The sequence below is a fragment of the Penicillium chrysogenum genome (genome assembly GCF_028827035.1).
Source record: "Penicillium chrysogenum strain IBT 35668 chromosome Unknown utg000002l_segment0_segment0, whole genome shotgun sequence".
NCBI classification, from domain to species: domain Eukaryota; kingdom Fungi; phylum Ascomycota; class Eurotiomycetes; order Eurotiales; family Aspergillaceae; genus Penicillium; species Penicillium chrysogenum.
In genome coordinates this window covers 616,222-642,863 of record NW_026622750.1, presented here as the reverse complement: position 1 = coordinate 642,863, position 26,642 = coordinate 616,222, and the positions used below count along the sequence as shown (strand labels likewise).

General features: G+C 50.4%; 14 protein-coding genes across 14 annotated transcripts; 6 read left to right on the top strand and 8 right to left on the bottom strand.

Annotated features, from left to right (window-relative positions):
• Positions 1–433: 433 nt before the first annotated feature.
• N7489_003840 (uncharacterized protein) lies at positions 434–979 on the bottom strand (the record flags this gene model as incomplete). The annotated part of the gene is made up of 2 exons (XM_056709592.1): positions 434–561; positions 928–979. 2 exons carry the CDS (start codon positions 977–979, stop codon positions 434–436), a joined length of 180 nt encoding a protein of 59 aa, XP_056568013.1.
• Positions 980–2,166: 1,187 nt separating this feature from the next.
• On the top strand, positions 2,167–3,651 carry N7489_003839 (DMT family transporter; the record flags this gene model as incomplete). Its single annotated transcript, XM_056709591.1, has 2 exons — positions 2,167–2,568; positions 2,656–3,651. 2 exons carry the CDS (start codon positions 2,167–2,169, stop codon positions 3,649–3,651), a joined length of 1,398 nt encoding a protein of 465 aa, XP_056568012.1.
• A 355-nt stretch (positions 3,652–4,006) lies between these two features.
• Positions 4,007–5,163, top strand: N7489_003838 (uncharacterized protein; the record flags this gene model as incomplete). Its single annotated transcript, XM_056709590.1, has 2 exons — positions 4,007–4,110; positions 4,140–5,163. 2 exons carry the CDS (start codon positions 4,007–4,009, stop codon positions 5,161–5,163), a joined length of 1,128 nt encoding a protein of 375 aa, XP_056568011.1.
• Positions 5,164–5,485: 322 nt separating this feature from the next.
• On the top strand, positions 5,486–6,157 carry N7489_003837 (lysoplasmalogenase; the record flags this gene model as incomplete). The annotated part of the gene is made up of 1 exon (XM_056709589.1): positions 5,486–6,157. One exon carries the CDS (start codon positions 5,486–5,488, stop codon positions 6,155–6,157), a length of 672 nt encoding a protein of 223 aa, XP_056568010.1.
• Positions 6,158–6,871: 714 nt separating this feature from the next.
• N7489_003836 (choline-phosphate cytidylyltransferase) lies at positions 6,872–8,513 on the bottom strand (the record flags this gene model as incomplete). Its single annotated transcript, XM_056709588.1, has 5 exons — positions 6,872–7,009; positions 7,089–7,497; positions 7,550–7,900; positions 8,004–8,046; positions 8,087–8,513. The coding sequence occupies 5 exons, from the start codon at positions 8,511–8,513 to the stop codon at positions 6,872–6,874; spliced, it is 1,368 nt and encodes a 455-aa protein (XP_056568009.1).
• Positions 8,514–9,694: 1,181 nt separating this feature from the next.
• N7489_003835 (PP2C family serine/threonine-protein phosphatase) lies at positions 9,695–11,807 on the bottom strand (the record flags this gene model as incomplete). The annotated part of the gene is made up of 7 exons (XM_056709587.1): positions 11,642–11,807; positions 10,974–11,292; positions 10,844–10,917; positions 10,693–10,777; positions 10,418–10,624; positions 10,102–10,362; positions 9,695–10,038 (listed from the first exon to the last, which is right to left on the bottom strand). Exons 1-7 carry the CDS (start codon positions 11,675–11,677, stop codon positions 9,695–9,697), a joined length of 1,326 nt encoding a protein of 441 aa, XP_056568008.1. The 5' UTR covers positions 11,678–11,807.
• Positions 11,808–13,329: 1,522 nt separating this feature from the next.
• On the bottom strand, positions 13,330–16,158 carry N7489_003834 (putative transmembrane glycoprotein; the record flags this gene model as incomplete). Its single annotated transcript, XM_056709586.1, has 1 exon — positions 13,330–16,158. The coding sequence occupies one exon, from the start codon at positions 16,156–16,158 to the stop codon at positions 13,330–13,332; it is 2,829 nt and encodes a 942-aa protein (XP_056568007.1).
• Positions 16,159–16,683: 525 nt separating this feature from the next.
• N7489_003833 (GNAT family N-acetyltransferase) lies at positions 16,684–17,202 on the bottom strand (the record flags this gene model as incomplete). Its single annotated transcript, XM_056709585.1, has 1 exon — positions 16,684–17,202. One exon carries the CDS (start codon positions 17,200–17,202, stop codon positions 16,684–16,686), a length of 519 nt encoding a protein of 172 aa, XP_056568006.1.
• A 564-nt stretch (positions 17,203–17,766) lies between these two features.
• N7489_003832 (metallophosphatase domain-containing protein) lies at positions 17,767–18,684 on the bottom strand (the record flags this gene model as incomplete). Its single annotated transcript, XM_056709584.1, has 1 exon — positions 17,767–18,684. The coding sequence occupies one exon, from the start codon at positions 18,682–18,684 to the stop codon at positions 17,767–17,769; it is 918 nt and encodes a 305-aa protein (XP_056568005.1).
• A 603-nt stretch (positions 18,685–19,287) lies between these two features.
• N7489_003831 (mitotic-spindle organizing protein 1) lies at positions 19,288–19,757 on the top strand (the record flags this gene model as incomplete). Its single annotated transcript, XM_056709583.1, has 3 exons — positions 19,288–19,374; positions 19,501–19,578; positions 19,689–19,757. The coding sequence occupies 3 exons, from the start codon at positions 19,288–19,290 to the stop codon at positions 19,755–19,757; spliced, it is 234 nt and encodes a 77-aa protein (XP_056568004.1).
• A 395-nt stretch (positions 19,758–20,152) lies between these two features.
• On the bottom strand, positions 20,153–21,612 carry N7489_003830 (uncharacterized protein; the record flags this gene model as incomplete). The annotated part of the gene is made up of 5 exons (XM_056709582.1): positions 20,153–20,547; positions 20,600–20,866; positions 20,921–21,163; positions 21,223–21,532; positions 21,592–21,612. 5 exons carry the CDS (start codon positions 21,610–21,612, stop codon positions 20,153–20,155), a joined length of 1,236 nt encoding a protein of 411 aa, XP_056568003.1.
• Positions 21,613–21,912: 300 nt separating this feature from the next.
• Positions 21,913–24,052, top strand: N7489_003829 (putative ATP dependent RNA helicase; the record flags this gene model as incomplete). Its single annotated transcript, XM_056709581.1, has 3 exons — positions 21,913–22,137; positions 22,203–23,861; positions 23,918–24,052. The coding sequence occupies 3 exons, from the start codon at positions 21,913–21,915 to the stop codon at positions 24,050–24,052; spliced, it is 2,019 nt and encodes a 672-aa protein (XP_056568002.1).
• A 401-nt stretch (positions 24,053–24,453) lies between these two features.
• N7489_003828 (PITH domain-containing protein) lies at positions 24,454–25,327 on the top strand (the record flags this gene model as incomplete). The annotated part of the gene is made up of 3 exons (XM_056709580.1): positions 24,454–24,583; positions 24,640–24,751; positions 24,907–25,327. The coding sequence occupies 3 exons, from the start codon at positions 24,454–24,456 to the stop codon at positions 25,325–25,327; spliced, it is 663 nt and encodes a 220-aa protein (XP_056568001.1).
• Positions 25,328–25,691: 364 nt separating this feature from the next.
• N7489_003827 (ESCRT-III subunit protein VPS20) lies at positions 25,692–26,589 on the bottom strand (the record flags this gene model as incomplete). The annotated part of the gene is made up of 3 exons (XM_056709579.1): positions 25,692–25,919; positions 26,004–26,367; positions 26,546–26,589. The coding sequence occupies 3 exons, from the start codon at positions 26,587–26,589 to the stop codon at positions 25,692–25,694; spliced, it is 636 nt and encodes a 211-aa protein (XP_056568000.1).
• Positions 26,590–26,642: the final 53 nt, after the last annotated feature.

Below are 26,642 nucleotides of genomic sequence, written 5' to 3'. Positions count from 1 at the left end.
CACGCACGGGTTTGCCTATATATATTATCTAGGATATCAGATGGACAAAACCCATCACCATTCCAAGTCTGAGACAATTAAGAAGCCCATATATACTCATCATGTAGGTATATCTTTTCTCCACATGTTGACACGTACCATCCAATTGCTGTTCTTTGATAGTATGTGATTGCATCATCTGTTTGAGGAAAGCTGGTGCAGTATAGAATATCATATCTAGAGAATGCATAATCAAGCTGGCATCAATACTCTACATTACCTGGTAAAGCTAACCGACTGGTCACCACTAAGATGCAACCCTACCTACTAGACGGGTCCACGGGGTGTGGGTAGTCTTATGTAATGCACTTTCACGTGCCTGTCCAGGTCATTACTCCGAAATAAGCAGGCGGTGTATTTCTGCCAGAAAGTGGGGTTAAATTGAACTTTAAGGCTACACATTTCGCCCTTCGGGGCATATGGTCAACTGAAAATATACAGAGAAGATTAGCATGGCCCCTGCACTAAGGATGACACGCTCAATCAAAGAGAAGCTACCAATTTTTTTTTCCCTTACAGACCCTGTATTGAGGATCTAGGGTGTGGGTCTTTTTGCAGTATCTGGTTGGTCCTGCCAGATATTGAGTCACGTGGCAGTGTCCAATAACGTCGTGGGTTCGAGACCCGCTTTGCGCGAACGGGTCCAGAATTAACAGCGAATCACAGCCGAGTATCTTTCCTCTATACAATCAGAGAAGTGAGGTTATAAACAGTTCGAGGGATAGATATTTTGCCCTTCGGGGCATATGGTCAAATGAAAATATACAGAGAAGATTAGTACGGACCCGTGCACTAGCGAAACGTACATAATCAAAGAGATGCGCTTTTTTTTTCTTTCCTTACAGATTCGATACTGAGGACTTGAGGTGCGGCGTTAAGTGGGTCTACCGTCGTTACTATGCTGCCTTAGGTTAGTCTGTGGGTCGTGGGTTCGAGCCAACTATGGGACGACTTTTTTTTAATTTTCCCTCATTGGCTCCCTGGTTTATTCATCCATGGATGCTCCACCCGAATGCTGGACCCAAGCTCAAGTACATGTTCTCTATGATAATCGTTCGATATTTCACACAACGAAGAAGCAACCCTGTGTTTCTAGGTCGGCAATAATATTGTGGATTAAGGGCAATGTATACTAGGATCTGTTTCTCTAAGTCGCACACTCTGAAGGGCAGCCACTGCCATTGTGGTGGACTAAACGGTGGAAGACACAGGGATCTACATGGTCCGCCCTAAGCAGACAGTCAAATCCGGACTCCATGACATGATGCCCCTCTGACCTCCGGTTGTTTACAAGCAGAATAGAAGTCTACTTTCAGGAGACTTGGAGCAAGTCTTCTCGCTTCAACTTGACCGAGATCCAACCTAAACTGGAGTTTTACCCAATCTCAACCAGAGACGAGGTTATGTATCTGATCAAAAAGATCGAGAAACAAGTCGAGTCTGAATCCGATCCCTTGGCAGACAAGTCATTAATTGGCGGACCTCGGGAGTGGGATGAGTCCCCATTTGTGGGGATGAAGGAATCCACTGTGCTAGTCCGAACAACGGCCTATCTTGAATTATTTCGAGAGAAAAGGTTGAACCGGTAATATAACTGGTAGAGACGCATCAAAACGGATATTCCTGTATAACTCTAGGCAATATAGTCATGACAGGAGGTAGAAGGAAGACGGATACATATTCGGAGATCTGTTTGAAGTATTTACGTAGTAGCTCGTACATAAGGATAATCGTGTGCAACTTCTAACACAGCGGTTGTACACCACCAGGCAAGTGTAGAATAATTCGAGTCAAATAAATTCGAATATGAAATCATGAAAATATCATGACAATCATGACAATCATGAAAATGTCCAAAGTAGAAAAAGAAAAGCGGTTGATCAACGGGCTCCACTCTCCGCTCCATGCAGAAATCTCTTTTTAACCAGAGTGCATGATAGAGGTAACTAGTATCCTTTATCCTTCCCTAGAATTATACTGTCTTATTTGAATATATCCTTCTCAAGAACCCTATACACTCGAATTCTATGAGATATTTCAGAAGAGAGAGAAAGAAAAGTCATCGCCTAGGCACCTCCCCCACAAAATCCCCGCACCGCCTCCAACCTCAGAATCACAGATCCCAGCATGGTCAGTCCAAATCTTGATTCGGCCTCCGGTACTGGTCAATACCAGGATCATCCAGACGCGCCCCTGCCGATCCGGGTGGAGCAGGCGGAATCGAACTCGAGATCGGAGCAGAGATCATCTTCAACGCAAACGCAAACCTACCGCGACGATGAACGGGGCTACTGCGAAAGCGACGAAGCCGAATCCCAACCAGCACTGGCTCAGTCAGACCCCATTCCTATCGAGGATGACGATGAGGCCATCGCAATTGCCGCGGCTTCTCGACCCCGCCATGCATGGCAGGTATGGTGGTTGCGCAATAAGGGTATGGGGCTTGTCCTGTTGGCGCAGGCTTTCGCTGCCTCGATGAATGTCATGACGCAGGTCTTGGAGATTCATAGTTCCATGCATCCTTTCCAGGTAAGAGACAGGAAAAGAGAAACATATGTTTTGCTACTATTTTCCTCGTATCCATCCGCATCTTGACATACCAACTAACACCCCCAGATCCTCTTCGCCCGCATGTCCATAACAGCAGTCGCAAGCTACCTATACATGTACATCGCCTCTACACCCTCCCCACTTGGCACACGCCCCGTCCGCGGTCTCCTCCTGCTCCGCGCGCTCTTCGGCTTCACAGGCGTCTACGGCCTCTACTACTCCGTGCAATACCTCCCCCTCTCCGAAGCAACCGTGATCACCTTCCTCTCCCCGATAATGTCCTGCTACGCCTGCTCGCTCCTCATCCCCGGCGAGACCTTTTCCCGCAAACAGCTCCTCGCCGGCCTTATCTCTCTCGGCGGCGTCGTGCTCATCGCCCGCCCCTTCAGCAAGCGCGACCCCAGCATGACCATCGCAACCCCAACCGCCACCGCAGCCTGGGTATTAGGCCTGTCCACTTCAACGGTCGATAAACCCCCTTCCGAAACAGACTCCTACCACCATGTCATGGCGACGGTCGTCGCTTTCCTCGGCGTGCTCGGTGCTTCGGGTGCTTACACTTCCATCCGTATGATCGGCCGTCGTGCGCATCCCCTCGTCTCCGTTACGTACTTCTCATCCGTGACGACGGTTATTTCGTTCGTTGCGATGTTGACCGTGCCTTCTGTGCCATTCCGGGTACCTAATACCGTTGTGGAGTGGATGCTGTTAACGGGACTGGGTGTCTGCGGGTTCCTGTTGCAGTTTTTGTTGACGGCGGGTTTGTCGTATGTCCCGCCTGCGTCTGTGTCGGATGGGAAGCCCACGGCGCAGGGGGCACGTGCCACATCGATGGTTTACATGCAGATGTTCTTTGCGGTGTTTTATGACAAGGTGGTCTGGGGGAGTACGCTGAGTCCGATTAGTTGGGTTGGGTCGGGGATTATCTTGGCCTGCGCGGTGTATGTGGCGTTTGCGCAGGAGAGTCCTGTTCAGCAAGGGAGTGGCAGTGCGGAGTATCGCGATGTTGCAGGATACAAGGACGCCACTGACGAGGAGAGAGCGGAGGAGAGGGGGAATTGAGTTTTGGGCTTGCATGAAGGCTTTGTATATATTCTTGGAGAGTGTGCAATTGGATTGGCCACTGGAGCAGAGTGCTCCGACTGTCTTTCTACTCCATACTCTACATACTACGACGCTAAGTACTCTCTTGAATGTACTATGAAGTAAATGGAAATATCTCCATTCCAAACCCGACGTCATTGGGTTACAATCCGATAAATCCCGACTTTGATGCATTGGGAGTGAGTTAACTAGTATATTTAACTAGTTATATTAGTTATATTAGTATACTAGTCGACTCCATAAAAGCCCCCAGAATTTCCCCATATCCCCATATTCCCCATACTCCTTTTGACACTTCTTGATCTACAACATAATGCGCCACTTCGACACTTGGGTCCTTCGCGATCCCTATTCCATCTGGCATTACTATCCAACTGGCCATCGCTGGCGCGACACCGTCCGTGATTTAATCCAATCGCGTGCAATCTGTTCCCCAAATCATATAGACTGGAATGCATCATCATCATCATCACCAACGTCAAACCAATTCCAATCCCAATTCCAACCTCAACAATCCCCCTCCTCCGTCTCCCTCCCGAACTCCGCCAAATCATCTGGTCCTACGTCCTCACCAACTCGTCCACCCCAAACACCCAAACCCCCCAAACCATCCATTTAGTCCAACTAAAAGGCAAAATCCGCCACGTCCGCTGTCCAGAGCCTCATCCAAATCCAAATGACTCCCAATCAACTCAACCAAGCCAAACCCACCCAAATCCCTCCCTAACCCAAAACCGCCACTGCTGCCCCACAACCCCAGCCCGCTGGCGCATCTACGACGGCCGCGTCCCCGGCCACAGCGACAGACTCCTCTACCCACACACCCACTCCCACCTCCCCTCAACCCTAAGCAACAGCAACAGCGCCCTCCTGCGCGTCTGTCGCTCGATCTACTACGAAGCAGAGACAATCCTGTACAAAGCCTCGCATTTCGACGTCGACGATCTATACACCTTCATCGCTTTCGCGACGTCCCTCTCCCCCGCGGCCCGTAATGCCATCGCCCGATTGACCGTCCAGTGGATGCCGATCTGGGTGCCCATGGCTGGGTTGGATCATAAGGGCTCCATCTATGCGCATACGCATAGTGATGAGTTGTGGGTGCGGTTTTGGGATATTGTTGCTTCGCTCGAGGGCTTGAGGGATTTGGGGTTGAGTTTGGATTTGGGGAGGTTTACGAGTGTTGTTGGGAATACGGGTGAGGCGGTGGTTTCCGGGCAGAGGATTCCGTTTGGGATTATGGAGGAGTGGGTGAAGCCGATTCTTAGGGTGAGGGGGTTGGAAGGGTTCGATTTGGCGGTTACGGCCAGATGTGATCTTCTGGCTAAGGGGGTTGTTGAGGGGGAGTTGGTTAGGGATGTTGGGCTTTTGAGGGAGGCCTTGAGGGGGATATTGTGTGGGCCGAGGGAGAAGAAGAAGATGGAGGAGAGGGAGAGGAGGAAGGGGATGAGATTGGCGATTACTGCTTGATTTGGTTTATTTGATACCCTATGTTTAGATATATACTTCCTTGCTCATATCGTATTCTTATACAACATTCTTATACATTTATAGACTCGTTAACTTGTTCAATCACAAGCAAATGTCCCGAGGTCAACTCGTCGCCAAGAAAACTACGTAGGCTATTAATTAGAGGACGACTTCAATTCCTCGTCTCCAAACACTTTCATTTCCTCAAATCTCCATGGATATCCCAATCTCACCTTCAGCCTGCCTTCTCCTGGGCTCGTTGCCCTTATTAGTCCTCTCAGAATGGAAATCCACATCACACACGGGCACCGCCGTCTTCAAAATGCTCTCCTCACTGGCTTTCCTTAGCAGTCCATTACTCCTATCCACAGAGTGGACCGACTACCGTCGTCTCATCACCATCGGTCTGGGCTTTTCCTTACTGGGCGACTTCTTCCTTATTCCTTCGCACAGTGAATTCCACGACTTGAACACAACCCCATCTGCCAACTCGGAAGCAAAATCAGAAGGAAATGTATCTATATCTTTCCAGCTTGGTATCGTCGCCTTTGCAGCGGCTCATATAGCCTACACTATAGCCTTCCTGCAGGATTCCAGTGACACCTCCTGGATGACGTTTGCCGTCACGTTCGTAGGGACTCTGGGCGCTGCAAGATGGTTGGGGGTCATATATCCCCCGCCAAGTTTCTCTCTCCGGAACAATGTACTGGGCCTCGCTATTGCTCCGGATATGAAGCCGTTGGTTTCGGTTTACGCGGTTATCATCGGTACGATGTTTGCCGCTGCTACATCCACCTCCCCGTTGACCGTCCCGACGGAATGGTGGCACTCGCGAGCCCTGGGCGCTGCTATGTTTGTTGTAAGCGATCTCTTTGTCGCGAAGAATGCCTTTGGCAGATCTTCTGCGAAGGGCCGGGGCTGGCTCCGGATCTTTGTGGGTTATGCGCTTTATTTCTGGGCTCAAATGGTCATTGCTGGAACAGTGCGAGCATAGCTCGCATGATCCAGGCTGAGCTGGAACTGTTAAACGCCCAATATATAGTTGAACAGGACATACGCTTTATAAAACACATCAATAAATCCAGTAACCTGCAAAGTTTCAATTGAATTGACGCAATCGGAAACTAAAACAAAAGCCATCTCTATCTATGTGCAGTCCATATCCGGACACGATCAAGGCCGTGTACCTCGATCAGCTGCCCATCCAACTTTTATAAACAAAAACCGACAGCAAAGTATAGCCTTGGACCAAGATCAATGATCATGATCAGATGAAATGAGCCAGATCAACGAACCTCATTCATCAAACCAAGGCCATATACACATCAAACAGGGAACAAGTTCATTGGAGTATTAAGGGAGGAGCGTTGAAACCGCCGAACCACAACCAAAGCAAAGATCACAAAAAGGAACATATCAAATGACAAAAAGCCTGCTCGAAGCCGAACCAGCCAATTTCGGCATACAGCTCATTCAAAGAAGGGGAAAAAGAAAAGACACCACGCGCCCAACATAGGAAAAACCGCCATTTACGGCACAATTTGTAAAGTATAAGACACGAACCGAATGCAAGATGAAAAGATGGATACATATGCAAAGGAATAGGGGAAAAGGTGTATTGGGGAAGGGGGTAAACTGTGGCTACAGGAACTGGACACCAATTCGTAGCTTTGGCGGAACAATATGGCTTCAAAAACAACCAAGTCATCTACTTCGCAGAGACGTGACCGGTACGACCACGCACCTCCTCCTCGTAGCCGTTGTTGTGCTCGGGCTCGAGTTCTTCATCGGTGGGACTGTGCATGCCGCTAGGGGGTTCCTGAAGGGATTGGCGGCTGCGGGCCATCTGTATTGAAGCACATTAGCACGAGTTACACTGGATAACGCGGCGCTGCATATCCAGCGATTGTGGGAGAGTGACTTACCCAAGCACGCACACCTCCGATCAGACCAAGACTGTACCCAGTAGCAAAATCCTCATTGCGGCGCGAGCCCATGGGGCTATCTGCCCGGTTGTGCTCCGCACCTACACGCGACAGGTGCGACTTGCTGCCCCCTGTCGGGCTGGTGAGAGGCCCACGCATTCCCCAGTCCATGCTGTTGCGGGCGCTGGGCGCGGGGCTGTTAGGGCGGCTGTTCTGCCAGATCTGACGCAGTTCACGGCCGAGCTCCTGGCCGGTCATGGTCCAGTTGTTGCGGATGTTGTCACGCAGCTCGGCGACGTGACGCTTGATCTCGAGCTCGTTCTTCTTCAACCAGGAAACGTTGAGTTCTTGGCGTGAGGCGCCGCGCTTGAATTGACGGGAGATATATTGGTCGTAGTCGCGGACAACCCTGCGTATGTCAGCTTTGGTCTATTAGATTTGATGCGGGAGGTGGCACATACCGTGTGATGATACCAGTGGTACTGACACCCTCTGTACGCTGCGTCACCAGGAACTTGCCCTGTTCCTTGATAGGCGCGTAGATGTCATCACCCTCAGCAGCCCCGTAGGGCAGATCGTCATGGGCAACATAGTCGATCTTGTGTTCAGACAGGAACTCCGGAGTCACAATCCACGGACAGCAGGGGATAACCTCGTCGACCCACTTGCAATGACGGATGGTCTCGGCGCGCTCGGCGCCGCTGAGCACTGTCAGACCCTTGCGCAGGTGTGTCTCCTCATCGCCAGTAACACCAACAATCAGATAAGTATCGGGGAAGGCCTTCTTAGCTTGCTCAAGCTGTCTCATGTGGCTATAAATTGATAGTCAGTAACTATTACCCAATTAAGCAAGTCCACAGCCCGAGAAAATTGGGGGCTAAAACTAAAACTCGGTCCGCTCGTGTGATCACCTACCCAAGGTGGAATAAATCAAAGACACCATCCGCATACACGCGTACTGGGCGACCCGTTGGGGGCGGGTTGGTGTGGTAACCCACGGGATCCTGCAAGCGTCCAAAAACCGGGGGGTGCCATCTGCTCCTCTGTAACAGGCTCATCATCTTCGGGCAAGTCGATATGTAAACCGGGGCGCGACCGAGGACCACCCTCAATATCGCTGCTAGCGACAGTTGTCTCAGATGGCTCGCCGGGGTCTTCCTTGTTGACCGGCTCGACCCCGTTTACCTCGGTGTGACTTGCGGCATCGGCGGCAGCAGCCTTGCGGGCCCGTTTAGAAGGGTGGCGGGTGCCATTGGAGCTGTTGGAGTTGGCATTGGCAGGCCCCGTTGAGTCCTCGCCGCCTTCTTCGCCGGACGCGTCGCGTGAAGACGGCTGGAGGTCGGCTGTGACGTTCTTTGGGACGGGCGCGGGAAGGTGGGAGGCGCTGCGCTTGCGCTTGCCGGCGGGTGAGGTAGATGGCGACATTATGATTTTGGCCCTGGAGAATAAATGAGGGTTCTCTTCCGAGGGAAATGAATGAAAGGTTGGGGATGGGGAGAATTAGGGAGAGAGTGAATGTTGAACCCTTAATGACGGCAACCCGGTTTTAGGAGAGACTGGTATTTTTCTGTTTGGGGACAGAGTGGGGGCGCAACTCCGCCGTTATAAGCCACGGTTCGCGGGTTTTAGAGTGTACTGGGCTGAATATTACAATACAGAGAATTGAAAATATGGGTTTGATGTTGCAAATTAAGTCTTGGCACATCTGACTACACTTGACCACGTGTGGGTTAGCCCTGCCCAGGTGGACATGCAGGGGGTAAGACATCGTGAATGTCTCTTTAGGTACTCCATTACTATCATACATCGCCCTAAAATAGGAGATGGGCACTTCAATCGTAGAAATTTTCCAATTGTTCCCCTGGACCTACGTCAGCAAACATGCCTTTCTCTCACAACTCTGTTGCTTAAAATAGAACCGTGAAACGACATCTACCAACGTACAAAGAAAACGCTCAATGCATCAGATATACGCCAAAGGGTATGTAAATGACCATTGCCATTGCCCATTGCTCACCCTGACGAAGTCTCAATCAATACCCAGCTCTACCAGCTTGCGCCCCTAGCAAGTACTCACTCTCATATAGACCAGACAACAGATCAATGAATAGGGAATTGATCGGGGATTAGAAAGGGGTAAAAGCCCGAAAAAAAGGAAAAGTGGATAGGGAAGTGTAGGTAAATGGCTCGTCAATAGCGGGCATTTTCTGCGGTATCTCGTTGTGGTGATGGCATAAAATAAGAAACGTGTTCATGAGGCCCATTTGGCTCCCGGCGAAGGGCTCTCTTTCAACATCGAACCTTCCATGGAAATCTCAAAGTTCTTGTCTTTCATCTCATTCAATTCCGTCTGGGTCTCTTTGCCGCATTTCTCGTCTCTGACAAATATCCATTTCAAGTCGAAGGAGCTTTAAAAAAAGTGTAAACAGGCTCGGGACCAGAGCCCGACGATAACTAATCGCAAAACAAAGAAAGGGGGAGGAAAACAGGGCATAGATCGTGGAATCAAGGGGAAGGGTCGTTGACAGTGGGTGAAGGGAAAAAAAAAACCAGATTGAAACCAAAACAGGGAGCACCAATCGATAGACTGTTCATAAGTTCATAGTCTACGATGCGGGCTTCTCTTTCTCGGCGTCAGTGGAAGCCGGGGATTCGGATATCTGAGCAGATGTCCCGCTGCCATTCTCCTGTTTCCCCTGAGGACCCGGAGTGGCCTGGCGGTCGTTCCGAGTACCTGATTCGTGCTGCACCTGGTTGGTAAGGTCCTGGTCCTCCTCGGTCTGGTCAAAAAGCTCCTCGTCGTTCTGGTCCGTGATGACCTCAGTGCCATCACCCAGGAGAATAATGCGGCCCGAACGGACACTGAATCCACGGGAACGCTCCATCTCCAGGTCATATTCATCCGGGGTATCCTCAAACTGGTTCCGGATTCCGGGGCCGCGGAACTCGGCTGCACGAACTGGCCGTCAGCACGAAGAAGTGGGGACGCTTTCGGGTTCCTCGGGAGACTTGCCGTACTCGGGCGGAGCACAAGGTCCATCCCCGTTCGCAACCCGCTCTGCAATCTGGTTATACCACTCCTCCTTGGTCTTGCCTTGTAGGAGTCCAATGACACTCATGGTCATGTTGTCGCATCCAACACCGCCGGTTTCACTGTTCGAGGCAAGGCAGTTGTCCATCATGTTCTCACAGATCTGGGCGAGGGGCTGCTTCGCAGCAATGCCTCTACGGACAAACTCAACCACAGCCTGGGAGGACTGGCAATCCCAGATACCTGTATATGGGTCAGCATTTAGACTGGCGAGGGGGAGTAATGATAGAAAGCATACCATCACAGGCAATCACTAGGAACTCATCATCATTCGTCAGCTCGTGAACGGTCACATCGGGGTATGCGGTGACGATTTGCTGTTCGGGAGAGAGCTCAGGGCTCTTCTTGAATTCGAAGTCACCGATAGCACGGGACAGGGCAAGGTTGCCATTGACACGGCCGAAATCGACGAAGCCACCAGCAGCCGTGATACGGGCCTTCTCGCCTGTAGTAATTCTTTGTCAGATCCCCATCGTGTTCCATGTAGCGACGTGTATGATTCCATGCACTTACCCTCATTTTGAGGCTTGTGGTCGAATGAGAGGGGCTTTGCGCGTCCCTTGACACCCAAGACGGATCGTGAATCACCAGCGTTAGCCTATGACCAGTCAGTCTGAACTTCTTCAATCCAATATTAGATTTTTTCCCCGAGAACATGACATACCACCCAGATCTTCTTCTGTGAGATAATGGCCGTGGAAGCAGTACAGCCAGACACCTCCTCCTCATAACGGGGGTCTGGGCCCAAGTCAGCAATCCAGCATGCGGTACCTCGGAAACGACACAGCACAAACCTTCCAAAATAGCCCTATCGGTCGCGAGGAAACCATCCTTCAAGGCCTGTTCAATATCGCCCTTGGCGAAAGCATCCTGTCGAGAGACGATCTTGTGCAGGTTCTCGCCGGTGAATAATGCCACTTTGTCTCCACCGTGGCCATCGTACACACCAAAGAAGGCGAGACGATGTTCCGGATCCGTCGGTTTGTCGTCGGTGCCGGTATACTTTGCCTGGAGGTCAAGGACTGTAGCGTGGGCGTCCTCCATGCTGATTCGCCAGCCCTGCATGGCCGACACACCATACACACAGCAGTCATCCCCGCCTTCGGACGATGTCTGTACCAAGCAAAAAATAACACGTTAGTTACACTCGATGCTTTTCCACACAACATATGCAAGGCTGCCTGGTAGGATCGCGATGCCAGTTCGTGGTCGAATCACCCCCACTACCCAGCTGGACTACCCAAGACCCCGCATGGCAACCTGAGGAAGATTCCTCCGAGCGGCAGCACGGACGATTTGTTCAACTGGAAGACCTGAGAGATGCTCGGTCCATAACCCCCTGATTCTGGGGTATGACAGGAGCCAAGAAAGGGGGTGTGTGTTTAGAAGCCATAGAAAGACATTGGAGGGTCACAATGGGCCAGTGTGGGGTGTGAATCAAAAAAGCGAAATATCGACTGACCTTTTCGACCACCGGCTCCGATAGGGTCTGACCCATATTGGCAAAGATTGAATAATTCGGGGGAGGAGGTGGAATCGAGGTTTCCGGGTCGAAGTGTGGAAAATGCTGGAGGTGCTGGAGGTGCTGTAGGGAAAGGGTCAGATGAGGGCGCAGGGCTTTCAGCGCGTCTGGGTCCCGCGATAAGTGGGGAACGACGGAGGATGGATTTCTTGCCTCTGTACTTGGATGTTTTAGAAGAGAGGTAGGGATTTCACAGGGAGATAATATTGAAAGGACAATGTCAAGGAAGCTTAAGAGAGAAAATCCGAGTCCTGAGATTCTCGCAGAGATTTCCTGGTATTGCGTTTACCGCTTTTGTTACGCCGTGCTCTATAGGGTCACGTGAGGAGGAGTCGAACTGGTTTAGGGGGGATTTTGAGGGAGTTTGGGATTTCAGAGCATATTTCTGGGAAAAGAAGTCTTTAGCACGTAGTTAGTATCTAGTATATTGTGACTTATATCTCGTTGAGGCTGAAGGGGAAGTAAATAGGGGGCTATGTAGTCAGAGCAGTCAACCATACAGTCACGCCATATTCAAGATGGCTGACTCTCAAGATTGAAAACCCACACTATTCTATCTATAGGGAATAACTTCCTCCTCTCTGCCTCTCATACGACACTCATGAGAGTGTTGGAAGTTACTGCGAAGAAGGCGAAGAAGACATCCAGTGAATCTTAACAGTGGCCACTACCTAGGTATACAAATCTCGTATCTCAACACTGGGATATCAATAGTTCGTGCCGTACTAATATATGTCCTATTCATGTGGATACTTTGCATCCCCCGAGCCTTCCACTTGGGTAGTATCAGAGGTCCAAGGCCCGCCTGCATTCACATTGGCCTCAGGACCCTTATTGAACCTGGCTTCTATGTTAAAAGAAACGTGAGTGGACACGGCACCTTTCATAAAGGGGGCAATTTCCTCTTAATTTCTCTCCGTGGCGAGCCGCAGGTCTGTTTCGTCTGGATGGACACCCGTTGCCAGCAGAAGTTTCACAATTCCAAGGTCCCCGAAATGTAGAGGTCTCTGGTATCGACGGTATGTGCGATCTCTGCCGGACCCTCTCGAATGCAGCGATAGTGGCCTCAGCATTCAGTAATCTTGTCGCCAGATCAGTATGGCGGCCCAAAGCAAGGCCGAGTTCTGATGGAACTGGATGTTATGCTGGAATAGGAAAAGATGTAGAAGACAGTATAGATCCTGGTTCTGCACAAAAGCATTGATGTCCCTCTCGCTGGGCAACCCTCTTGCGATGAGACAAAGCATTCGACCGGCAGTTGATTCAACCGAGTCATAGCGCAATGTTTTGGAATACCACTCAGAGATGAATACTAAAAGAAGATTTACTCAGTGAGCAAAAAGGGGCAAGGGGTGAGCACTAAAGCGGAAAGGGAAAGCCATATCGCGCCTAAATTCCGGTGTATATACACTGTGACACACCGAAACAATCCAGATGCAGAGATATTATTATTCGCTCCAAAACCAGATCAACTAGTATAAAAGACTTGAAATACCAACCAATCAACCATAGAAAAGCCAATGGATATCATGTTCGCAATGCCCAAGAACGCCAGAAACACAGAACAAGACCCAAACGAGAAAGATATAGAGATATAAGACGCGAAAAAAAGAACAAGAAGCCAAAGATCAAACAAATGCCAGCTCCCCACTACTAGCTACAGGAAGACTCCGATTATCGGAATTCTTCAGCGGCCGCGGGGGCTCAACGGGCGACGACAACCACCACTCGTGATTGGCGCCTTTGTTAGGGTTGGCCTTGCGTGACAGATGCTCATCCAGATCCGAGATCATAGACGAGCTGGGCGGCATGGCGTTTTCATCATTCACTTTCTGAGGCTGAGAGTTGCCCTGGCCCTCCAACTGCCGAGCACTGCCCATACTATTCTCGCTCCAGCACTGCGGCAGCGGGGAGATAGCACCGCGGTAGTCTTGTGCAATACTCAGCTGGCTCTGGCCATATGCACTGCCCTCAGCAAGGGGAAACAGACCGGTCTGGCTCTGATATTGGGAGAAGCGGCTGTTGTTGTTAGTGGTGTTGTCGTCACCGTATTCCGATGCCGAGATTGCAGTCGACAAGGGCCGGTCTTGCATAGATTGGCGGTATTCATCGCTGAAGGTTGATACGGAGACAGTGTCCGCGCGGCTGCGCATGCTGCGGTTTCGGTCGAGCGCGCGCATGCCGGAGGAAGTGCGCCGGCTGATCTGCGCGGAGAAGAGAGGGTTGGAGGAGTTGCGGTGCTTGGCCCGGCTGTGGACAAAGGCTTCCAGGGAGTCGGATTCGGAAATAATAGAGTCGTCGGGCTCAACAGTGCGTAGGGTCATGCGCCTGTAGTTTTCGGGGATGCTAGATGCCATGCTGTGGCGCACGCGTCCTGCTGCTGGCGGACGCGAAAACATTGGCGCCATGTTTGTTAGGCTGCTCTCGTCGTTTATCATTGAGGCTCGGGCGTTTTGCCATGATGTGTGCACCACGCCGTGGCCGGGAGGTCCGAAGCCGCCGGCGCCATGGCCGGCTCCGCTGAATCGTACAGGCAGTCCAGAGGCAATGGAGGAGATGCCGCTGGAGCGCTTTGAGTACCTCTTGGACTTGGAAGATTGGAGAGATTCTCGCTTCATGGCCCGCGGTTGGATCGGCTTCAACGGCTCTCGTCGAGACCGATTGGTGGTCCTACGACGCACGGGGCTGTTCGTGTATGAGAGGCGATTGTTTTGCTTCTTGGAAGGCGAGACGGCTTCAACGGGTTTGTCCTCTTGGGTGATGGTGTCCCGCCGTGGGACAAAGCCCCCACGAGTGGGAGAGTTGCGAGCAGGAGAGCGAGGGGGAATAATGGGCTCAGGGATAACAAAGTTAACTGGGTTCTCCCGTTTATCAAATGATGCCACGTTCCACGCTGGGCCAAGTTCGAGCTTGGGGATCGACGACGGTGATATAGGACTCATCCAATCTTCGGAATTGTCATCGCGCGAGGGTCTTTCCGTCATGGATGGCTGGCAATTAGGAACATCTGGCCTAACAGGTCGTGGTGGAGCTTTTCTGTCGGATGAACCCTCTTCAATTGTGGGTGAGTTCTTGCGGCTACGCCAGCAGCAGAAGAGAATCAACAGACTCAGAATTACCACTAATGGGACCACGACTGAGATGGCGATGATGCCAGCCTTCTTATGGTCGGGGCTGCCAGTATCAGTGAACGGATCTGTGGGGTTCGAATGTGTGTCCGAGGCTTTGAGCACATCGAGAACGAAGTCCATTGTGTCTTCGGTCGACCCTTGATATGCAGTAAGAGGTATGGTGAACTTTTTGGGATCCATGTCGTCTGGAACGTGCCCGTAAATAGTCTTGTTGTCCGAGAAATAGGTAAGCCACGCGAGGTCATTGTCCAAATCGACCTCCAGTTGTACAGAGTCATCAGTGAGGATGGACTGATTGAACACAAATTTGAAGTCTTGGCCAATGGCTGCCTCACAGCCATTAACGGTGTCGAGGAATAGCTTCAAGAACTCTAAGCGAACCATCAAGTGCGCTTGATCGTGGAAAGTGTCTGTAACGGAAATGGTGATGTTCTGATTCACAGCATCCTTGGGTGGAGTCCCGCTCAGCGATATATTCTCCTTATCCAGGTTCAGCCAGTTCGGCAATTCAGCATCGACTTTTTCCAGCTCCTTGATAGAAACCGGCGAACCGTCCATAGACAGAAGGCTAGTGAATTTAGGGCTATTGAACTCTTCTCCTCTTGTGAGGTTGAAGTTTTGGACTGTCTCATTGAATGTCAGGATATGGGGACCGATCGAGAGTTCAAAAGTCACGTTGGCCGCACTGTATCCAGCTACATCTGATGCGACTAGCTGGAAAGTAAATGTTTGAGGCCCGGCGCCTGGGAAAGCAGGGCTATTCCCAGCAAATTTTAGGGCTGCCGGATCGAAGGTGATCCAGGAAGGAAGCGGGGCGTTGTTCGGCGAAGTTCCGTAGTATATCGTGGACGGATGCGTGTTGTCGAAGGTATCCTGATCGAACTCAATCGAGAATTGACGACCCGGATGAATGAACAACGTGGCAGGGTATGAGACTGGTCCCAATTTCTGCAGTTGAGGCACAAGTGGTTTGTTCACCGTCGGTCCCTGGTCTGCTGTCACAATTAAAGTAACGTCCATGCTGTCCTTTTCCGATCCATTTGATGCCACAAGCTTGAATTCGTTGGCACCACTGTCGCTTGAGTCTGGCGTTCCGTACAGGGCGAGACTGCTGCTGTCCACTTCGAGCCATGATGGTGCATTTAATAGCGAGTATTTAGTGTCCGCGTCGGTGTTGGCGAAAGTACTTTGGGCGAATTCAAATCGGAAAGGCTGTGAAACTCGGGCAACAGGTGGCAATTGCGCGTTTATCGGATAATTGGCAGACAAGGATGCTGCACTGGCGACTGACAGGAAAACCAGCACGATGGTGAGAAAGAACGCCATGGTCGATTAAGAAAACGCGAGCACGGTGGAACTGTATATAGCTGGAAAAGACACAGCTAGCTCACCGATCACCAACGGTGTTTCCAATCTCACGGCGAAAGATAGTGAAAGTAGACAAGATGGAAAGAAAGAGATTCGGGACGAAGATGAAAGAGTATCACGCATGATCTTCCAGAAAAGGATCGCGGTCCCTCTCGAACCAAAGGGACCAGGGAGACATTCAGGGCGTGCCCTTTCAAAAAAGCCATACCTGGATATGTTGGATATCGCGGAAGTATGTAGCAGAATGACAGTGGAGAATGGACGCAGGTCCGATCGCCATAATCTCACGTTTCGAAGATGCCCGTGTCCATGCAAGGGGTAGCCATAGGTGGCTCCTGCGGCGGCCAAGGAGCATAGACGCGCCCTACCACAATGACTTATTGCCCCTCGGACTTATTCAAAAGGGACCAATAAGGCAAGGAACATTTTTAGTGGGGAGAAAAAGGCCCGAAGGGTGCAGCATTGACGGCAGTGGCTCAACCATCAAGCTTGTAAATCTAGGACCATTTTGATTCCTGTTCGTCCAGGGGCGTAGTAATCAGGGATGACTTCACGTTCCTCGAATCCTATGCGGAGATACAAGGCGCGTGCAGGCTCCCTGGCCTGGTCTACCCAGAGTTGAATATACTGGCAGCCCTCCTTTCGCAGGCGCTGCTGAATGTAGGACAGCACCTCCTGGCCAACACCTTGACGGCGGTTAGGCTCTGTTACACAGACCTTGTGCAAAAGTGCAATGCCCTTCTGTCGGACATAGACCGCGTAGGCAATCAGATCAGATTGCGATCCCTTGGCTCGAATCGCGTACAGAACTCGCGTGTTAGGCTTTTTTCGCCACAAGTCCTCGCCGAACGGGAATGCCTCATTAGTGGGGAAGGTCTTTTTCTCGACGCGTGAAATCCGGGCAAGAATCTCCAGTGCCTCGTTCCTCTTCAAGGCATGAATGTCCGAGATGGTGAGGCCGGGCATTCCTCTCATTCCTCCCGTTTCGTATTGAGGTGCCATTCCGGATCACGGCTGACTAGATTTAACACACGCCTTTTCCAGATATCTGACACTGTAACTGTGTCAGTCTATGCTGTGTAAAAGTACGAAGGCTGGTTCAAATGCACTCCGTAACTACAGTCCGAAATATTGGGCTAAACCTTTGTACCCAGGTATACCGCCCTCCGAATTCTGCCGGATCTGCCAGACTCAAAATCCTAATGATTCAGCACTAACTGATAACTAGCAGTCAAGGTATGTACCTGAGACTACCAAAAAGACCATCAAGAAAGACTACGCATACGGTCGTATTCTTGTGGCAGTATGTTTAAAAGGTAGGTATATAGGGTATATAGGGCGGTATACCTGGGTACAAAGGTCTAGCCCAGTATTTCGGAGGTCCCACTAGTTTGGTCCAATGAGAGCCATCTTGATCTATAAACTAGGACTCGACGATATCTCAAGTTCATGTACGCGTGCACGTAAGAGAAGCAAATGTTTCATTCATTGGTAAATCGGTACATCACATGTCGAGTCACGTCTCATTCAGCCAAAGTACGTGGGTACATAGTTGACCAGCCCAAATCAGATGACAACAGAGATCGGTTGGCGTTCAGGATCCCACAACCACCCGTTAGTGCATGCATTTACAAGCACAGACTTGGCCTTGATATCAGGTCGGAAGAAGGACTGTATAAGCCCTTTAACTACCATGAGAAGATTGGAGAAGCCCCCACCTACATCCTCAATGCGTTCGACAGCCGCCTGAAGAGCATCATAGTACAGAAATTCACATCCATGATGCTCACGAGCGCACCCGAAGACATGCAGTCGAGGAGGATCCATCCAGATGTGATTCAACAAATGCAGGCAGCCTCGGAGAGAGTCGCGATGCGTGTATGGCGGTGTGTGGGTGATGAGAATGTCCATATTGTCAGGGACTCGGTCCCAAATATTGTCGGAGTCAGAGTACTGAAAAGCCAAGGAAGGGACAGTCATCGGTGAATATGGACTTCCATAGATCCGGAGTTGGCGTCCGTTCGGAGCAGTCACGGTGATATGCTGGTGTTCCAGATAGATGATGTCGCCCCAGTATGCCCTCTCGCGATGTCCATGTCTCCAGCGACGACCTCCCTTCTTCATTTTATCAAGATACCGGTCAGCTCTACCCGCCACAGCAATCTTAATGGGATGAGGCTGGGCTTGCAGCCAGTTCAACGTGATTTGTAGCTCGGCAAGTGATCCATCTGATGTCAGATCGCCGGCATGGATCAGGATGTCGCCGGGCGGTATCTCTGGTCGCTCATGGTAGGTGTTTGAGATGCAGACAACGGTGACAGGGTTCTCAGGCAGTTTGGGGAGGTTGGTTGGTCGCCAGGCAGAGAGCTTGCGGGCGAGGAAGAGACAAGGTTCATCACGGAATTGTTGCCAGGCTGATGGCTTTTTCGGTGGTATGAGAAAGAATCTTGCACCACCGCTGTGTGTAGTTATTTCGTAAGACATGACGGTAAGCCTCGACAGCTGTGGATAATGATGCTTGTAAGAGATGTGAGAGAGTGGGGGAACAGTTGAAGTACGGTCTTCACACGCTTGACTTGTTTTGTTTACCAGATCTTTCTCTGAACTAGTACGAATCGTTTGCCTCGCTCTAGTGTCGTTTACATTTTCCCATCCATATTCATCCATGGATATCCGTACATATATCAGATATAAACCACTCGATGATATCTGTATTTGCTTTTGCTTTACCTTTCCCATAAAATAGTTCTTTATGTACTGCTTCTTTTGTTCCCTGTTTGACAGATTAAGTATATATCTAGGTAGATTCTCCATTTCTCTTTAGAAGATAAGCACTGCAGAATGCAGATGAATATTCACCAGTGATAAGAGCAATTGAAGCAAATCTTTTATAAGTGAAGTGATATTCATAGAGAAAATGCCCTCTAAGGAATATCAAAATACCAGGTTGATGTATGGAGTACTAGTACTCCGTATAATAGACCGTTGATGCAGATGATTCGATCCGCAGAAAAGTCCCACACTCAACTCCAACACATAACCACCTTGACACTCCAACAACCCATATATCAGAATCAAAATCCAAAAATGCCCCCAAAATCCCAAGAGGCTGATGACAAGCGTCAAGCCGCCAGAGAAGTCATCGATATTCTTCAGGAGATCTCCGACCTGCTGGTGCGTGCTTACCCCCAATAACTAGACATGATTCAGGATTCAGGATTTAGAATCCAGGACTGTCTAGTCCATGTCATCATTTCTCTATTCTTTACAAATAAAACAAAAAACTGATATGTCGAACAGAACACAAACCTGGACCGGACAGAGCTGTCGCTTTGTGTGTCTCTCATTGAAAACGGGGTCAACCCCGATGCTTTGGCGGTACGCGTTTCCCCGCGAGATTGAGATCGGATCTCAACAATATAGCACTCTACGCGTGTAATCCGGTAATCCGGTGTTCAAAGTGCCTAGTAACTGACTCTTCTCTACAGACTGTCATCAAGGATCTGCGCAAGGAGACTGGTTCAAAGCGCGTGGGTAATGCTCACGCCGTGGAGTAAGCGCCTTGGGGAGTCGACGTGGGTTTAGAGATCTCAGTTACATGTTGCCAGATCGGCACATTAGACGAGGTCTGTTGATTTGTTACTGGTTTTGGCGTTGAGGCCGTATATTTGTTACTGTACGGGCCGGTCGGAGATATACCCTTTTATGTTTTGTTGCTTTCCGATACAAATACAGATTCAATTTGGCTTGGGCTTATGGAAGATATTGGAAAGGTTGCAGAACATCTTGGGCTACTTCTACTAGGTATCGTAAATCCGGGGAGGTGGGTAGCACATAACAACGCACAGTAGAACGAGAGGGGAAATAGATATATGGGCTGGAAGGAAAGGGAGAAAGGCAAGAAATGATCCGCGCGCAGACGACACTGGGGATATTCAAATTCCAATCGCAATTATTTCGACTCGGGCTTGCTAGCGCCCTTGGTGTCCGGGCCCTTGGAGGAACCAACTTCATCGGACACTGACTCAACAGTAGCGTGCTTGAGCTGATCGCCTTCCGAGCTAGTGGTTTGCTCCTTAGTCTTAATCTCCTTCTCATCGTCGCTATCGCCCAGGCTGAATGGGTCGTTCTCCGCAACGGGAGAAGGCTCAACTGTGGACAACGGTTGCCACTTGCTCGACTTGCTGCCTGTTGAGCTGAGACGCTTGGATGGCGTGGAGGCATCGTAAGAGTTGTCAATCTCGGTGGGTGGTCCCTCCTGGAAAGAGACCCTGCGCCTGTCTGGCGAAGGAGACACGGAGGGTTTAAGGCTGGAGTTACCGGGACGAGGGGGCCGAGGCGGGGGAGCTGTACGCAGTTAGCGAAATTCCATGATGCCAGACGTAAGGTCGTTATTTACCTTCACCATCCCTCAACTCCAGAGCAGAGAAATCATCGCTGAGAACTTGAGGATCTGCGTCATAGCGCTCACGATCTCCACTGCGACGGCCCATATCACCACTACGTCGGGGCCGGGCATGGGTGGTCTCTCTTTGGTTCTGGCTAGGTTCTTCGTCCAAATCATCTCCGTCAATTCTCTTCTTCAGGTTTGTTACCCATGAATTAACTTTATTCTGTGTCTCCAGGAAGCCCTTGCGGAGGTTCTCGCGGATCACGGGTAGATCATCTGTAAAACACCCAATTAGCACGAGCTCATTCGACAAGCCACTATAGCCCATACCATCAAAGAAGCTGTATTCCCTCTCTTCCGAATCTTCGCTTCCTCTAGGTCGCTGGTATCGGGGGTCGCTCTCCCAGCCCGGGGGCGGTGCACGACGTCCTGTCGCATTGTAGTGCTCGGATAGTTGACGTGCATACATCTCATCGGCTTCCAGTTGTCGCTGTGCAGCAGTGCTCTGTTGGGTTGGGCGCGGCGGTTTTGGCGGTGGTGTCATTTCCTCTTGAGCCTTGGGGTCAGTCATACCTGCAAGCCGAGGTCGGGGTCAGCTCATATTCATTTTACATAGTAGATTCTCTACGAACCAAGGAGGGCATTGAACGCCCGCTCGACATGCCAATTGCTTGCGGTCAAGACCGCTTTGACGACGCCAGGCTCGATGCTTGGAAATGCCTCCCTAAGGGTGTTCTCCGACTGTTCTCTCGGGCTCAGGGGCCGGGGCGGCTTTGGCGGGGCTGGCTCGGCGGCAGCTGGCTGAGGAGCAACGGGGGAGGAAGTAATAACCCCGGTCTCCTGGGGCTCGTCGTCAAAGTCCATCGGGCGCGCGGTAGTCGGTGACTCGGCTCGTGGGCTGTTAGGAGAATTAAGGGCACCCAAGGGTCTGCCGGGAGTGTTCTGTGTATGACCATGAGCCTCATGCGATAACAAGTGATCCCGTCGGAAAGCAAACATACCATCTTGTCCTCCTCTGACATGTTGAGGTATCTTAGGTATCTAACAAAGTATAGAAAGTGACTGAAGGGAAATTCACAAAAACAGTGTTGCCTGAGAATGTCTGAGGGTAGAACATATCGGGGAAGCTCCAAGTGACGTGGGGGCGCACGTGATGGCGAGCTTTATACAGATCGCCCTGTTTCTGCGAGAGAACTCCGACGATCACCAAGTTGCCAATCTGCGAGCTTGGATTTTCAGAATGGCCCAGACCCAATTTAGTTCCTTCTAACGACTGGAGTCAAATACAGCAGACTTCGTTCTCAGCTAAAATCTGGTCTAAAATGGCTTCAGAACAGGAGCTCTCGACCTCTTTCATTCCAGCTCTGTATAAACCAGCTGCTTTACTGCCTATCGCACGTCACAAGAAGAACCTGCTCTATCTGGTTGAAAAGTACCCCGTCACTATCGTGGTGGGCCAAACAGGTAGTGGGAAAACAACCCAGCTTCCGCAGTACCTAGATCAAGCAGGATGGTGCGAGGATGGGAAGATCATTGCTGTTACACAGGTGAGCACTGATCCCATCATACTTGGAATATACTTGGAATTCAGTAGTGACTAAATTTGTTTTAGCCCCGGCGGGTGGCTGCTACAACGGTTGCCACGCGAGTAGCCGAAGAGATGCGATGCAAAGTCGGCGAAGAGGTGGGCTACTCTATCCGATTTGAAGATTTGACATCTCCTGCCACAAGGATCAAATTCTTGACAGATGGCATGCTGCTCAGAGAAGCCCTGGTTGATCCTCTACTTTCGCGGTATTCAGTGATCATGGTTGATGAGGCACATGAGAGATCTCTCAGTACCGATGTGCTCCTTGGGACTCTAAAGAAGATCCGCAAGAAGCGCCCTGAACTTCGCATAATTGTTAGTAGCGCAACCCTCCAGGCAGAGGATTTCCTTCGTTTCTTTGCCGGCGAGGAGTACCAGCCTGAGGCAGAGCCGGAAGATTTGGGTGGAAGCGTTGGTCGGATCATCAGCCTGGAAGGACGAATGTATCCAGTCGACATATTGTTCCTTGATTCTCCGGCAGAAGATTACATAGAGCGAGCAGTCAAGACCGTCTTTGATATCCATACTCAAGAACCAGAAGGCGACGTACTTCTCTTTTTGACTGGCCGGGAAGAGATCGACACAGCGATCCAGTTGATATCTGAAAGAGCGGCAACTCTCCATCCAAAGGCGCCCTCTCTGCTTCCACTACCACTGTATGCTGGACTCACCACGGAACAGCAAATGTACGTCTTCGAGCCGACCCCAGAAAACACCCGGAAGGTCATCGTCTCGACCAACATTGCCGAGGCCTCGGTCACAATCGACGGGATTGTATATGTGATCGATTCCGGCTTCGCCAAGCTCCGGGCATACAATCCCAATACTGGGATTGATACATTGACTGCAGTGCCAATATCAAAAGCATCCGCCACCCAGCGAGCTGGCCGCGCTGGAAGAACGAAGCCAGGGAAATGTTTCCGTCTGTACACGCAACAAGCATTCGAGCAGATGCCCGAAGCAACGGTACCTGAAATCCAGCGGTCAAATCTCGCACCGGTCATTATGCAGCTTAAAGCACTGGGAATCGACAACATTGTCCGGTTCGACTTCTTGACACCCCCGCCGGCAGAGCTCATCATTCGTGCACTGGAGCTCCTGTCGTCTCTCGGTGCGGTTGACGACTATGCCAAACTGACGAAACCGCTTGGAATGCGGATGGCAGAAATCGCTCTGGATCCTATGATGGCCAAAGTCCTTCTCGTCGCGCCATCTTTCAACTGTCTAAGTGAAATCCTCACAATTGCGGCCATGGTCAACCTCCAGGGGACGGTGTGGGTTCAGCACGCTGGGGACAAAAGATCTGCCGAGAGCCACCGGCGAAAGTTCGCCGTTGAAGAGGGTGATCATTTGACGTACTTGAACGTGTACCAGGCCTTTGTCACCAAAGGGAAGAAAGACTCAAAATGGTGTCGCGACAACCTCTTGAATTACCGAGCCTTGCTTCGCGCAGTGAGCATCCGAGGCCAGTTAAAACGGTATCTAGAACGCTTTGGCATTCAAGTCGACGAGTCACTTTCATCCCGTCATGGCACAGCCGATTTGAGCAAACAGCCGGAGCAGATTCGGCGATGTCTTACGACAGGCTATTTTGCTCACGCGGCGAAGATGCAGCCGGATGGAACTTTTAAGACTGTCAGCGGTGGTCTGACTCTTCATGCTCACCCTACTTCGTTGATGTTTGTAAGTGTTCATGGATGTGTGACCGAGTGCATCTTTGGTTTGCTGACTTAACATAGAACCGAAAAGCCGATTGGGTCATATTCCATGAAATCATGCAAACGGGTGAAAAGACTTATATCCGCGATGTCACTAAGATCGAGAAGAGTTATCTGCTGGAGTATGCTCCGGATTATTACCGAGTGAGGCAATAATAACATCTGAAATTCAAGAGAGGAGGACTATGTACAATAATACCCAGGCGTTTGAGGCTGTGGAATTGAGATATACATATCTACAACGGTTGTATGTAGTATGTTGGTTGCATTTTATAGATAGAAGGGAAAACCCTAGGTAAAAGCGACAGAGACGATTTAGGCCACAGTGCAGTGATATATTCAGATATAATATCTGCATTGTAAAGTCAGAAATATAAGAGAATGACTCCAAACGTTATGATCTCTTGCGACTCCTACCTAACTACTACAATATCGCCTCAATTCTCTTCTCCGGACTAAGACGTCACGGGAGTGGAGAGCTTCCCACCTTTCAACTTCAAATCTCCAAATCTTTGTCTTATCCACATCTTGGTATCAAATTTACATCGATCTTTACAATGTCAGGGCATCATCATGATCATGGCCACTGCCATGGCGAAGATCACGACCATACCAACGACATCACTCCGGCCATCCAATCCCTCCTCTACTCTCAGATCAACTTCGACCTGATCACAACTCTGAATGGTACGAGACCTGTTATCACGAAGCAAGTATTGGCGACAATTTCTGATTTTCCACAGAGACAACCCCAAACTCTGGCGCATCCATCGTCCAGAAAACCTGGGCCGAGCGACTGAACGACGAGCCCGAGCTCGAGAGCGATGCAGACGAACAGCTGCTCATGACCATCCCGTGAGTCTTACTCATTCTACACCACTACATATGTATCCCACAAGTTCTCGTGGCTGCTCTCTCCCTGGCAACGCGGCATAAAAAATCCCAAATAACCCCGCCAATATTACCCCTCACCGTTATCGCCCCCAAAACTAACAGCTTCCAATACACAGCTTCAACGGCCAAGTCAACGTCCACTCCCTCCTCCTGTACACAGCCCCTACAAACTCCGCCCCAAGGACAGTAAAGCTGTTTAAGAACCGCGACGATTTGGATTTCTCAACTGCATCGGAGCTGCACCCAGCTCAAACTATCGAGGTCCCGCGGCCCGTACCCGGCGCCGATGTCTTTGAACTGCCGTTGAATCGTGCCCATTGGAATGCGACTACCTCTGTCACACTGTTCTTCGAGGACAATTGGAGTGACGGCGAGGAGGATGTTACCAAGGTTGGGTATGTAGGCTTCAAGGGGCAGTTTATGAAGTTAACCCGGGAGCCGGTTAATTTTCTCTATGAGGCTGCGGCGAACCCCCAGGATCATGTTTCTATTCCTGGTGTCAGCGGTATTGGTGGCAGGATTATGCCTGGGCAATAGATGGGGTTCGTTGGAGGTTTCTTTCTAAGGGATGTATTTTGGGGTTGACAGGTCAGTCGTGATGAATTAACGAATACCATTCTACTACTTATGTATTTCTACATTATTTTATTGATTTGTTGTGTGGTTTCCATTCTAGCCAAGGGAGCTCTTATCTTGAATATCCTTTGTAAAACCTCAGACTGAGGATGTCATAATCTATAGACCATAGATCTTACAAGCGATAGAATCAATCGCAACGCCATAGGTACATGAAATCTAGCAATGTAGCCAACAAAAACAAACAAGCCTCAACGCCACAAAATGCCTGGATCAATATAATGCAATGCTTGGTGCTGTGCAATGAGGACGCAACATGTCTTCCCTAGGAAGCAGGTAAAGCCGTCCGAGTCTCTGCCTTTGCCTTGGTCCTTTTGGATGACTCCAGCACCGGCTCTTCGACAGGTAGATCAGCAGTAGGCGGACTCGGCAATACGACATCATCAGGCAGGATTTCAGGGCCAGCAAGTTCCCGCTGCAGAGCCTCCAGCTCATCCTCGACCTCATCCTCATCTTGGTTCGTCAAATGTCCCGCCAGCATCTGACTCACCTCCTATAATGACCGTCAGTAAAACCGAACCCCAATCATAACCCCAGTCCCAACATCCTGAACATGAGACAAAAACGAGGGACATACCTCCTGATAAGCCCTCGCATCCTCGGTCTCCCCCATCAATCTCTCAACACCCTCAATGCCACCCATCTCCTTATTAATCGTCTGCAGCACCTTCGTCCCCTGCTGCAACCCAAACAGCACGTCCTTCTGCACAAGCGCGAACTCCACCTGCCCAGTTAACTGCTCCAGCTGCGCGAGCTGCCCATCTGTCTTCGCAAGGAGAGATTCCTGGTATTTCTTGCGTCGGAGGGCAAGCAGTGCTCGCCGGCGATCATCGCGGGCGAGACATTCCTTGGCGATTTCCGTTTCGCGGTCTGTGAGGACGGTTATTCGTCGCTGATATTGGTGTAGTTTGTCGCGTTGGTTTTTGAGGTCAAGGATTGCCCTGCAGACATCACCGGTTTTTAATTAGCTGGGATCATACTATTGTTGTTCGTTGAATGGGCATCCTGGGTGGGGATGAGGGGGGTCTCGTGAGGAGAACAACAGTATGTTCTGACAGACGAGATTGAGGATGGGTTGTGTATATTGTATGTATACAATATACAACACTCTGCACTCACCGATCCTGGGCAGAGATCTTCTGCGAGCTACTCGAATTTCCCATGTTGTCGAAGTGAAGAACCAACTTCCATAGATGGCCTAGACATGAATGACGTT